General features: G+C 37.9%; 1 protein-coding gene across 1 annotated transcript; it reads right to left on the bottom strand.

Annotated features, from left to right (window-relative positions):
* Window positions 1–286: 286 nt before the first annotated feature.
* LOC116043635 (major facilitator superfamily domain-containing protein 4B) lies at window positions 287–3,727 on the bottom strand. The gene is made up of 10 exons (XM_031290470.2): window positions 3,387–3,727; window positions 3,085–3,283; window positions 2,545–2,790; window positions 2,272–2,434; window positions 1,987–2,102; window positions 1,702–1,875; window positions 1,095–1,242; window positions 934–1,004; window positions 673–793; window positions 287–570 (listed from the first exon to the last, which is right to left on the bottom strand). Exons 1-10 carry the CDS (start codon window positions 3,614–3,616, stop codon window positions 476–478), a joined length of 1,563 nt encoding a protein of 520 aa, XP_031146330.1. The 5' UTR covers window positions 3,617–3,727; the 3' UTR covers window positions 287–475.
* Window positions 3,728–14,445: the final 10,718 nt, after the last annotated feature.

Below are 14,445 nucleotides of genomic sequence, written 5' to 3'. Positions count from 1 at the left end.
CACTATGTTCACCATATCAGTATAATTGTTTTAATACACATATCATACATTATTCCATGTACATATGCCAAAAGATATGCAAAAACACATAAAACAGTATGAAAACACAAGATTACAATTAAAACGTCAAATAGAAAACAATTAAAACAGAAGTATTCTACAGGTGATCATAATCCTTGTATTGTAAATTTCAAACGCTGATGCTATATAAAACAGAACACAATTTGATGAACACTGACCGTGATTTACAAAACCGAAGAAAAACAAATCTAAGTTTGAACTTTAACCTGTAACAGTAGCATATTATCTACTTTGCAAATATGTAATTTCCAACAAAATAAAAGTACATCGGCAAAATGTTCATTCGCTATCCTTTGGTAAAACATCTTTGATCCATCATCTTTGAGGATAGATTGTTGTAATACTACATCCCCTACAGTAGCCAGTAGAGGACAAAACACCGCTACTGTCCCTCTCAGCTGATCTCTGTCTCTTCTTTCTGTTCTGTTTTGGCAGAGCCATTCTGTTCTGTTGCTGGTTCCTCCACCATGGCTGACTTTTTTGTCGTTCCTGTTGGGATGCAGAGGGAGTATAAAAAGGGGCATGATGAGTGTGAAATGAATGAAACAAACCTTAGGCAGCAGTGTATGAGTATTTTGGCTGATACTGTACCTGTGAGGTAATTTCTATGCATTCGATGGAACAGCAGGAGACCAATAAACAGGATAAAACCGAGGCAGGCGATTATCATTCCACACAGCAGGAAGCTGTAGCTGCCTTGGGCCTGGATGATCTGGGGATGAGATAGCAACATTAAACTGCTGAACACAAATCTAAATCTCCACTGGGCTTGTTTCTGCAGTTATAAGTATATTTCTCACACTTCTGCACATTCTCTTTTTCTATAATAATGAAGATACCCATTAGACTTACTGAGCCAACCAGAACCTGCATTACCATCTCTCCCATCCCTGCACTTGTCACCAGGACTGACGTTGCACATCCTGCAAAAAAAGAAATGTACGGTTTATTTCCTCTCCTTGCTATGATTCCACTACTGTGTTATATGTATTGTGCTGTAAACACTTTGTTACCCTGATAATCAAGGATGTCTTCAGTATAGGCGAGCATACAGGGGAATATGCTGCTGAGGAAAAGCCCACAAAAGAATGTCCCGGCAAACAGAAAGGTGCTGCTGGTGTAGAAAATAAGCAGCATCAAGACAGTAACAATAGCACCTGCCTGTAAAAACAAAAAGAGAGTATTATCAATTACGTGTTTGACCTCTAAGTTTTATTGTGCATGTCTCATCTACAGTGCCTGAATCATTCCAAAAAAGGTGCAAATACCCTAACTCAGCAGTTCCATGACATGATCATCGCATGTGTCTTGGAAATATTTATATTCATAAGTATATCGCATAGGATTGACCCCGTGTGATTATGAAACAAAGGATAATTTCATTTGGGCTATATGGGTTTGCTGAATGTCTGATTTTCCATTACTTGGTTCTACCCAATAAATCATTATATATAGCATATTCTGGTATAAATATCAGCCTATTAATACAATTAGAAGTAAGGGTACTCATGTGGACAAAAATCTGAATTGCCGGTACTCTGATGAACTGATGAGTACTGGCCTATTTCAGGCACTGCTCATCTGAAATGTGATGGCTCTCTATATGTTTTATGGCCTTACCAGGTTGAACATGAGCAGTCTCACAGGCTGGAACCGGTACGAGAGAGGAATGGACAATAGGCGTCCCGCAGTGATGGCTGCCCAAAAGATACTGGCCAGGTAACCCGCTGTTTTATTAGGCAACGATATAGGTGGTGACACACCGTAGGTGTAGACAAAGCCGGCATATGCACCCTGAAAAGAAAAGGCAAATTCTGAGTTTTATGCAAAGCAGATTTTGTATGCATTCAGACAATTTTATGTTGAAATGCACGCCATATTATTTATCTGCAGCCCTTCACTCACCACAATACCATCGGTCATGAAGAGCACCATCCCACCGAGGATATGAATCATAAAGAAGGATACTGGCAGCCCGCGCAGGTTATCATTCTGACAGCAGCTAAAGATATTCCCGTGACCTGTGACAGAGGGTAAGGTCACAAATGACAGATTGTAGCACACAAAATGGCATTTATTGTGATTTCCCCCGCCCTCTAAACCAACTGAAAATCCACTGAATAAAATATGCATCATTCATCTTGAAATAGAAGTCCTGTAAAATAAAATCCACTTCTTCCACATCTTTACCTCCAGCTTCATGTTCCTTCTGCTCCATGTCTGAGCCCTCTGCCCCCTGCTGGTTCTCCATTGCTAGTTCATCTTTGTCCAGAAGACGAGGCGTACCGCTGGGGCAGCATGGGATCAGCTGCTCCCGATACATCAGGAACAGGACTGCAACGGGCACGGGTAGCTGAGGGTGCACAAATATTATTTTCACTTCAACTAAAGTATAAAATTAAGAAGAAAAAAAGTAACTCCTCTCCTGCACATCTACTACTGTACATCTGTTCAGTGTCTTACATTGATAAGCGCCATGATCCAGAAAGCATAGTGCACAGTGGACTCCTCTTTCTCTCCCTCGTGATATGGCAGGTTGCTCTGAGTTATGTTGTGCTCTGCAATCGGACTGTTTCTCAGCATGTTCCTGAAATGATGCATGATCTCTGTCCCATTCTCTGTGTGATTTCCACAGCCCATCTCTGAGAGGAAAGGATCAGCAATCAGTGGGCTCACCAGGGCTCCGAAGCCAATGAAGAAATGAAGAGCCTGCAAAAATGTAGAAGACAAAAGCCAGAGACATGACTTACTGTGCTTTTTATTATATATGCAATTGGCTCATATCTTGAGAAAAAAACCCCTACTGAACATACCGTGTAGAAAATTCTGAAGTTGTTAATATTTGTGGAGAAAGACAAATCAAACATTCTCTAAATGAACTTAATTAACTAACTTTATATTATGTCTGAATCGGCTATTATTTAATCATTGCATACATGTGCTATCATTACAAAGACATACATATTTCTACAGATAAAGGACAGGTACTACAGGCTTTTTCACCTGTAAGAAAACAGCCGAGTCCCTCTGATAGATGGACACCAGTTGGATGTTAGCGATGGTGTCAATGATGCCCATCGCAAACCCAGACACAGCCATAGCGACGGCAAGCACGAGAACATTATTGCACAGAGGGATGATGGCAAATATTACAGAGATGGTGAGAGCAGAGACAAATAGGGCAGCTAGAGCACTGAACAACCTTTAAAAAAGAAAAGAGACAAAAACGGTTATAATCCCAGCCAAATTATTTATTCATGCACACCACACACCTGCACAGCAGAGTCCGGTGGGATGATACTTACGTCCTCTTGAAAATACCACCAATAGAGCTGCCAATCAACAAGCAGAACTGCTGGGCAAAGAATACCCAGGTAATCTGACTAAGTGTTGACTTTGTTTGACATTGCAAGTCCAAAATTGTAGGTCCAAGGAAAGCAATGCAGAGTCCAAAGCTGAAGAAAACACTCCAGTAGGTCAGTGTGTGATGGGCATTCCTCTTAAACAGAGTCACAATCCGCTCATCCACAAACATCTCGACCAGAGTACAGTTAAGATAGGTGTACCTCAGTGAAACAGACTGCCAAGGACCTTTTGCTACTACAGTAAGTGTTACAATCTCAATATGTGGGAGCAGCTCTGTGAAGCTTTGTGGATGCTTTTTGTAGTATAATGATGAGCTCTTTAAAAGCATTTAGCGCCCTCCTCTTTGGATTGCTTAACTGAAAAGGATGTCCTCTTTAGTTAATGGGTGAAGTGGAGTTTCTTCCAAAAATAATATGAGCATTTGAATTGTGTCAATGATTAGCAATGAAAAAGAGTCTGTGTTGAAATGCTACCAGGAAGTGTGCATTTATATGTTATGGCTCTTCTAACCCTATCAATGTAAAATGTATCATTCAGGAAGCAATGACACACATGGACAGGTTGTCTTTTTTTTCATACCTGGACAACCCTGCGGCACTTATTACAAAAGGAGCTTGGATGCTGACATAATATGCAATATGTCATTAAAATAAAGATAAACTAATTTTACTTTCTATTTAGAATTCTACTATATGAAAAGCAAGATGTTAATCTGTAAATCTAACATCATTTAATATTTTATTATAAAACTAAGAAAGACAACATCACATCCTCTTTCTCCTCATGCAGTCTTGTGTATGTATATACATATTAAACTTTGTACAGTATGTCACTACTGACTCTATCCAGGGACCAGTATATTACATGTGCCCACAATGTTTCTAATTATTTATTCTCTCTTTTTAGCCACTGTAGTGATGTTGCTCTATGGATGGCAATGTCTTTCAGTCAATCTTGTATCTTCTTCTTGTTCTTTAATTTCCTTTCTTGCCAGCATGTGTGTGTGGGTCAATCTAAAGTTCAGAAAGGCCACTCAGGATGGACAATATATGCAATGATATGACACTACAATATTTAGCTTGACCCTATTTGAGAATAGATGTCAATCTGGCAAGAAACTGGCAGATACTGTGCATATCAAGGCTACTGCATGATTTAGATATTTGCAATTCTTGCACTTAACTGGTTTATTATTTTTTAATGATATATGTGTTGTATCACTTGGCCCTCAGTGGTATGAATAAAAGAAAGGACTTACCTAATCCCTTTAATGATTGCATGGGAGAAGTAAAGCTACACTGGCTGTGGCCAAATATGGGCTTCCGGCAGGGTTGAAACAGGGGGAACTAAAGAAATTACAATAAAGGCTCGTTATCAAAACTGTGAATCTTTTTTGTAAAAGACCCTGGCACCGTTAAATATTTTTTGTATTATATATTTGCAAGATGATGATGATTACATATAATTTCTTTAATGTGCGATTTAATGCTCTCTGTAATCAATGAATTATCTTTAATACTTGTTATTTTCCTTGGTTCTTATCTTGCTGCTGCAGTGACCCAATCAGCTACTTTGCAAGTTTGTCTCTAAATACACAAGTATGATGCATATCTATGGTAGTTGTTTGATTTAAGTTTCCCAATATGACACAATTTCCTGTGGCTGTATCGTTTTACCCAGTGGAGCATATGCCAGGATCCCAGAGCCTACCAAGCTAAGCTGTGTAACTGATTTGCCAACATGCCCTGCAAGGTGAAGATGCTAGTCAGGTACTTAACCCTGAGAAATATATGTGTTTATACAAAAGGCATTCATTAACATCTGCTTCCTCTTCTGGAGATATAGCAACACAAGATGACTTCTCCGGGTAATTGTCAACTAACGTGATCTTAGAGGTGTGCGAGTGGGTGTTAAAAATCAACAGCAACTTCTCGTTACTGAAGTAGGACATCTTTTTGTGAATGAACCTATTATTTACACAGGTTTGATTAGGAAGAGGTACTGTACGTGTTCACTAATTAAGGAACAAAAAACCCTTGAAAATCGGTGTACTTGAGGCAGTGAGTCAGCGAATAAGTGTACAGCTGATACACATTTTCAAGTTTCAAGTTTATTTAATTTATACCACTTTAAAAGCAAACAAGTTTTGCACTAAAGTGCTTCACAAAGATAAAAAACAAATGTATACATGCATAAAACACACAGATATACAAATATGCATTGATGTGGTGGAAATATAACAAGTTGAAACACAAATTAAAACCCATGAATTCAGATAAAAAGAGAAAAAAGAAAAGAAAGTAAAACCAGGTTAAACACAATCAAAAGACAGAGTATAAAAGTGTTAAGGCGTGTCTTAAAAACATCCACAGACTCAGCCTGTCTAATGGATTCCGGCAGGACGGTCCAGAGCCGAGGAGCCGTTCCAGAAAAGGTCCTGTCTCCGCCCTTTTTTCCCCCACTACTGGGGCACAGCCAACATACCACGGTGGGGGGATCTGAGGGGTCTGGTGGTGCTGTAAGGGGTGAGAAGTTCTGATATCTAGGGGCGAGACCATGGAGAGATTTGTAGACGATTATTATAAAAAGTAAATGCAATTTTTTATAAATGTAAATGTAATCCACCTAAATTTCGGTAACACTTTATTTGAAGGTAATCGTCATAACTATGACATGACACTGTCATAAACGTTATGAACAAGTCATAAGCGTTTATGACTTCTATCATTAAGTGTCATTCGGTTTTTGTCATGACAAGTTGACATTGTTTGGGTTGTCTTGATTATGACAACTTGACATTAATCAAAGTGACATTACCAGAAGTTGTCTTGGTCATGACAAGTTGAAATTAAATTAGTTTGGGATGTCTTTGTAATGACAACTAGACATTAACCAGGATGACATTACCAGAAGATGTATTTGTCATGAAAACTTGACATAATGTCATCCTGTTTAATGTCAAGTTGTCTTAATAAGGACACTCCAAAGAAATTTCATGTTAAGTTGTCATGACAAATACATCTTCTGGTAATGTTATCCTGGTTAATGTCAAGTTGTCATTACAAAGACATCCCAAACAAATGTAATGTCAACTTGTCATGACCACGACAACTTCTGGTAATGTCACTTTGATTAATGTCAAGTTGTCAAAATCAAGACAACCCAAACAATGTCAACTTGTCAAGACAAAAGCCGAATGACACTTAATGACAGAAGTCATAAATGTTTATGACTTGTTTATAATGTTTATGACACATTCATGACAGTGTCATGTCATAGTTATGACAGTGTCATGTCACAATTATGTCGATACCTTCAAGTAAAGTGTTAAGATTTTCTTTATTGTATTTTTGTTGAGAAGTTTTACACACCCCAAGACATGTTAAGCACAATGAATAAAACTATGCTTGGAATTATAATCTGCGTTGCTCCACAATTGTTTTTTGAAATTCTTAAAATTAAATTTTGAAAGTTTAACTGCAGGACACAAGATGTCTCCTATTTCACTAAACAGTTCTCAGTGTACTGTATGTGCACCAGAGGCTTCAACTTTCCACACTACACTTTTCCACGACTACTCATTTCAGGTGAGCACAGAGACATTTTTGTCCTTTAGTAGATGAGTGGTAAAACAGCCTTCTATTGTCCAACTCATACACATAAATCATTCTACACAGTGAAGCTCAAACACCCAAGTGAAATATCAAAGTAAGTTTTTTAAAAGAGATGTGCATTTTCTACACACGGTTTCAACACTAGATGGTGTAAAAGTATTGCATTCATCCTCAATTCAAGGCAAAATCAATCAGGTTTGCCTCTTTAGAGAATAATGTTGCTCTCTCTATCTCTCAAACACAGCCAGAACACAGCATCTCTTTTTCAGTCTGACACATGGTTCACTGATGGCAGCCACATGAAGAGAAAATACATCAGTAACAGGGTTTAAAGTGGACAAAAACAGCTTTGCCTTGCTCCTCTATGTCTCATCTACATAGGCTGACATTTAGCCAACTCTCAATCAGAGGCCTGAGATAGTGCCAGGACAATGTGACAGGATTCATAATCTGATTTTTTCTCTCTGCTCTTCAACCCATCTCTACTATTCGCTTTATTCAATTCAATTCAATTATAATGGACTTCATTGACATGGGAAACAGACATTTACATTGCCAAAACAAGTTTGAAATAAAAACAAAAATGTACATCTTTATCTTTATCTACTGTGTTTCTTAAGGGTCCAGTGTGAGCCTGCAGAGAAAAGCACCAGCTGCCATATAGTATATGATAAAAGAAGAGTACTGTAAATACCATGGATTACATGCTTATACCTCCAAAGCCTGATATATTTATCCATAAGCCCATGGATGTGTATGTTTAATTATACATTAGAGAGCAAAATAAACATGTCAAGGCCTAAGAAGGAGAAAGTCACAATATGTTTCAGTATTTTTAATTGTCAAGTCAAACAGGCATACATGATTCAGTATATGCATTAACACATGTGAGGAGATTAGCTAAAGTTGACATGATACATACTCCTCTTGGAGCAATAAGAAAAGTATGTGTCACATATCCACATTTCTCCAGTCAGTCCCCATAGCCCTGGATTGAAATGCCCTGCAGTGCACCCCCTAGACATCCCCTCAGGCCCAAAATAGAGCCAAGGATATGTGGTATGCAAACAGACATGTCTGCAGGGCAAAACGGTGCTATTCTGCGAGGCTGTGTGCTTTCACACTAGCTGCTAGTGGAGCAGTTAAAACCCAAAGCACTTGTGAAAGTTAGTACACGAGTAGATTAGAAAATTCATCAAAGTATAATTATTCAGAGAAGTTTGAGAGAGAGATAGAGAAAATGAAGTGTCATTTTCATGTGAAATCATTTCTATAAAACAGATTAGGGAGCATTCTCTGGGCAAACTCGGATGAAAGTAATCTCATTTTTAGTACCGAGTAAAATCTTAACCACTGTTTAGTTAAGACTAAAACTAAATTGTAACACTCTGTCTGCTAATATTTTAAACTACTTTAATAGTTTGTTTTAATTGCCAGTTATGTTTTGATGGGAAAAAGAATTGCTGCCTGGATCATGTGCACTAGCAACATTCTTTGAAGGTCACATACAGTATTATGCTTTTCCGTGTTTTCTGTCATATCTACAATGTTATAATGTTGGATTTTCATGTTAAACGTGGCCAAAACTTTAAATAATGAGGTAAACATATTTTAGACAAATCCCTGTGAGCTAAAACGTTCAGATTTCCAACTATTCTGAACACTCCGGTTTCAACAGTTTTTTTCTACTCTCGGCTAAGTGTTATGTAACTCTAAGCCGGCCTTCTATGATTGGTCATCTGCTCCAAGTATGCAGGACTGGAGTGATTGTTTTTTTAAGCCACTGCGGTGTTAACATTGTCCCATGTAACTACATGCTAACGGCAGTAAACAATGTCACCTCGGCTGACAATGTCATTAAATTCTCCCCATCTGGGTCACATTACTCCTGAAACATTTTCTGTTAGTAGTATTTGGTTAAAAAGTCTTTATTTTGCTAACTATTAAAGCAACACTAAATCACTTTTCCCGCTTCGGTCCCCCTACAGGTTGGAAGCAGAAATGTCCATTACCGCTGTCGTAATGTCTCGTTATGTCTCATTCGAACTACAGATCCGCTACTTGATCTGGCAAACTTGCATAATGTAATGTAATGGACAATTCCGCTTCCAACCTGTAGGGGGACTGAAGCGGGAAAAGTGCTTTAGTGTTGCTTTAAGTAGCTACATGCTAACACGACATATCTGTAATCTCGGCCAATGCTGGTCATTTCTCCTTAAATTCCGGTCACTTTACTGCTGGGAAATGTCTGTTTGTGTAATATTTGGTTTAGAAGCCTTTATTGCTGACTTTTCACGGTACATAGTCCTGCTATATACTCTGTTGCAGTAGTTCCAGCTTCAACTAGCTAGTAGAACACAGAACGGAGGCTCTGGAGATTCCAGGAAGCACGCTGGCCAATCAGAGCAGATTCGGCTTTTACGGGAGGAGGGATTAAAGAGACAGGCACTCCTACAGAGCGTCTCATACAGAGGGTGAATACAGGTGCAGCCGTCAAAAATAAAGTCTTTTTTTAACATTAAAGCATGTAAACATGTTCTAGTACAAACACAAAATGCAAGTATAATCCTGAAAATGCTATATAATAGTTGCCCTTTAAGTGCAGGAACTGTCTGTGCAGCTTACAAGTCGCATGGATGCGGTGGAGGTGGGTACACTGAAGACCAGGGTTTGTACCATGAGTGCTGAATGTGGTTAGGGTTTGTGGATTTGTTTACATGTAAAAAAATTAACTCAGGAGTGTTTTCAAGTGGGTAACATCCAAAGTTAGGTAGCATTTTTACCACAGAATTCCCTCTTTGTGTATTCCCCAGGACAGTTTTCTTGTGCTGAGCTGCAATAGATGGATAGTAGCACAAAGAGGGAATTTTGTACTAAAGTGATTGCAACTTTGAAAGATAACCGCTATAACTCAGACTATAACTATAACTCACACTAGCTACATGTTGGATTGTATTTTTTGCACAGAACGAGAGCTGTTGATTTGTCTCCCATCATTTACATTGAAAGTGCATTAGAAAGGGATCGTGTACTGGCCACTATGAAGAGGAGGAATGATTACAGCAAGCAAAACATGTGTCAGTGTGGCATCTGACTATTGGGTAACACTTTATAATAACCATCATTAATAGATGGTAAATTGATATTTAATTAATCTTTAGTTAGTTGTCATTTAACTGTTAGCATAAGCATAATAAATGATACATTTTTTTGCCCTTCATTAAATTATATATAAAAAGTGTATATATATACATACATATATATATATGTATGTATATATACACACACACACACACACACACACACACACACACACACACATATATATATATATATATATATATATACACATATAGATGTATATATGTATGTATATATACAGTATATATACACATATATATACTGTATATAAATGTATATATACACATATCAATCAATATATATATGTATATATATACATATGTGTATGTGTATATATATATATATATACGTATTATGTGTGTGTGTATATATATATACACATACATATATACATATATACACATATATATATATATATATATGTATGTAGATACATTTTTTTATATAATTTAATGAAGGGCAAAAAATGTATTATTGCTTTATCAAGCACTTACTAACCAATAACTAACTATGAAAAACATCAGTCGCAACTTTACAATAGCCATCCAGATGTTTATAGATGGTTTACAAAGTATTTAAAAACTATTTAACAACGTATTATAGTCATCTGTTGCAACTTTATAATAACCATCCAGACACTGTTTATAGACGATTTACCAACCAACTAGTAACCCTTAACAAAGTGTTAGGAATATCTGGTCCATCTAGCTATGTAATGTTTAAAGATGTTTTAAAAAATGGTTTCTTAAAGGTTTACAAACATTTTTGAATCATTATCCGATACCTAATATAGTATATGAGGGATATCATGTGTGTAACAATAAACTGTTAATTTACAGCACTACTAATAATTAGTAAACATTATTAATTATACTGTCATTGTTTGTTAACAGTAAAATGACTATGAATGACAATTAACTAAAGATTAATTGACTATCAATTTAACATCTATTAATAATGGTTATTATAAAGTGTTACCGACTATTGCCTTAAGACAGAACCAAGTGCTGTGCATGCCTATACATAACCATAATAAAAGTTCAATCATGTTTTCATCGCTACAAGCAGATATTGCCTTTCAAGAGCAAATAATGTAAGGAAAATGAACAAACTACATTGTCAGTGAACATTTAAAAGATTTCTGTCCAAATTTTCCTAATTATGTTGATAAAAAAAGGCATTAGGTTTTCCAACAAAACGTATTTCCTGTTGCACATTAGTAGTATATACACGTAATTTCTAGAAGACAGGGTTAGACAGCAGGAGAAAAAGGTCTGACTTTGCAGGAGAGATACGACTCCAGAGTTATCATGAATCTTAAAAGAATGTTGCGCTTCTATTCGGATGTGTGCATATTAGGTCTTTCAGAATGTCATTTCAGTTTTGTAGTGTATTGGACTGAGTGCAAAGCCTTACTCTCCAACAGTTCAGGCTTTTAATATTATGTAAATAGAAGTTTAAGTTCAGTGGAGCGTTGATGCTTATCCAAAGATTTCAATCAGGAATTCCCACCCAGAATTCCTAAAAGCGCAGCAGCCGATCACATCTGGAGCCCTCTAAAGATAATGGCTTCTGTCAGCCAATCCCCACTCTGTACCCTGTATGAATGGAGCGATGCTGTATCTGTTGATCCCTCTTATATTGGCTAATTATACGCCAATGGTCAATGCTGTTATTGATGGTTACTATAGGTCTTATCCTGAATTGTTTATTAGTGGCCAACTAATTATTTGTTGCCGTATCTACACTTTGCTTTGCACCATGACCTTTTTCTTTCTGAACGCCTGACATCATTTAAAATTTTTACAGAAACATTTGCAATTGATTTCAATTCACAGTACATCCCTTCTAAAGGCTCAGCATTTCACATCAAATTGTACTAATTTTCAGATTTTGGTTTGAAAACTGTTCTAATCGGTTCTTTTGATGCAGTAAAGTTCTTTTGATGCAGTAAAGCTGACATTAACGCCTCTCAGTGGGATTTAAGGGCATAGAGTGGGCTTTACTTTAAAATGTTACAACAAAGCCTGGAATATATTACTCATCAGGTGCCACTTAAGTCCACCTCACAAGGTTTATAATAGTGCTGCAACTAGTGATGATTTGTCGATTATTTTCTCGATTAAACAAAAAAATGTCAGAAAATAGTGAGAAACAAAATGGCCAAAAAAGCCTAAGTTAACAAACTCATATTGCTTGCTTTGTCCGAAACGGTAAATAAACTAAAGATATTTAGTTTAATATCATAGAAGATGAGGGAAACTATTCAAATATTCATTGTGAGAAGCTAGAACTATAGTGCAGCTGTCATGATTCATTTGTTGTTTGAAACCTTGGGAAAAGAGAAAGCTGATGATAAACACAACAAACTTCACTACAGAGTGGAGTCTTCTGTACCCCAAACATTAAATGATATGAACTATGCAAAATTATGCAAAATCTAAACACTCTTTTTTCTAATATTCAGCTCAAGGCGAATAACACAAACACACAGCTTTTGATATCATACTGTCAGAGCCTAACTTATCCAAACAATCAAATTGTATGATTTTATGTGGAGGTTGCGACTGCACAGTTTCTCCTCCCTCATGATGTAGCTGTAATTCTAGGAATCATTGTAATATATTGAGGACAGCTGACTAAACAGTAAAATCTAAAGTAGCATAACAAAGAATTAGTTTCATAGTGAAGGACAGTTCTCCTGAAATGGATGTGACAGGATTCTAGAGTATAGAAGGCTTAGACAGAGCCAACACAGGAATAGAAATCAACCATCATGCCCATTTTCATGGATGAGATGCTTTGTCAGTATATCAGCACAGATAATAACTTGAATGCTGTGATGGAGTGTTTCGACCTCAGTGGATTTAATGAAAGGCAACAGATTTCTGTATTGAGAACAGAACTAGCTTTTTTACCCCTGAAGATTTTTCTGTCAGAGGCATAAGAGAGAACGACTCATGCATGCAGCTGTCTGGTAATATGTTTGTACACACATCCGGACACAGAAAGCACAATGGTGATTTATTCTTTTCTATCATAAGATGTCTCTTGCTTTCCCCTTCTTCTCCTTCTCCCCTGTACTCGCTCTCCCCCCCCGCCTCTCCCGACACAGTTGTAGAGAGCGGAGCAATGATGCGTGTCTTAGTGAAACCTGGTGAATAGTAATGAACCCTGCCTGTGTGTCTATTTGAGGGAAAGCAAAAGGAAGACAGAGAAAGGGTAGGGAAGGGTTTGTGGGGAAGGAGGAGGAGGAGGAGGAGGAGGAGGAGGAGGAGTGTAGACTGTGAGTAAAAAACAGGGCTTCTTTTTGCAGCACTGATGCAGTACAAGCAGCGCTGAGAAGCACAGTGGGCTGGCAAGAGATGCAGTTGCAATAATCCTTTACTCCCTCTACATGATCACCTTCCCTCTGTGTCACACAGCTAATCAGCCATTCTGATCAGGACGATGTGATTATCACATCACTCGTTCAACGAACTGTGTCTTTTCTCTGGGTGTGTTTCTTGTGCTTCATTATACAGTAGCTCATTCTCCCTATCTAACCCCCCCCCCCCCCCCCACACACACACACACACACACACACACACACACACACATAGACAGGGGGAGGAGGGTGTATTACTAGAGGAAACGGATGGAGGGGGAGAAAGCTGTGAATGAATGTGGCTCAGAGAGGGGCAACAGCACCTGCTGTCTTCATCCCAAATTCACCAGGCAAGACAGCATTCTCCCTCTACTAGTGATGGACTGTTAGGAGGACAAAGAAGGGAGAAAAGAGGCCCAAACAAAGGCTAAGAGACTGTAAAGACACCAGGATCTTCAGATCAGTGCTGACTTGAAGCCATCACTCATTTGGTAATATTTTTTGGCCCTGGGTTTCTGTTTGAAACCTTACACCCAAACTGTCAATACTGTATGTGCAGGATGACCAAAACAAAGTTTATGCCAGCGTTAGGATGAGCATCAATCCAGATGACAATGATATATATATATAAAAATGTAGCTTCTGTATACAACTGAGGTATGGGTGACTGGAATATTCAGCAACTGGCTGCAAAGATCAACTAGGGTGCCAGGACTGAAAGGAAAGGAACAAACACAATAGACAGCCCCCCCCCAACCTCAGCCCCTCTTTTATCCTTTTCCATCCAGGACCCATGGGCACTCTGCCAACTTGGAATCTTAAGAACTCATTCAGAGAATGCCAAAGAAAGGGACTTGTTTAAAACTGGGACCCATT

Source organism: Sander lucioperca, chromosome 12 (assembly GCF_008315115.2).
Source record: "Sander lucioperca isolate FBNREF2018 chromosome 12, SLUC_FBN_1.2, whole genome shotgun sequence".
Lineage (NCBI taxonomy): Eukaryota > Metazoa > Chordata > Actinopteri > Perciformes > Percidae > Sander > Sander lucioperca.
Note: the sequence above shows the minus strand (reverse complement) of the source record. Positions and strands in the feature narration are given on the sequence as shown.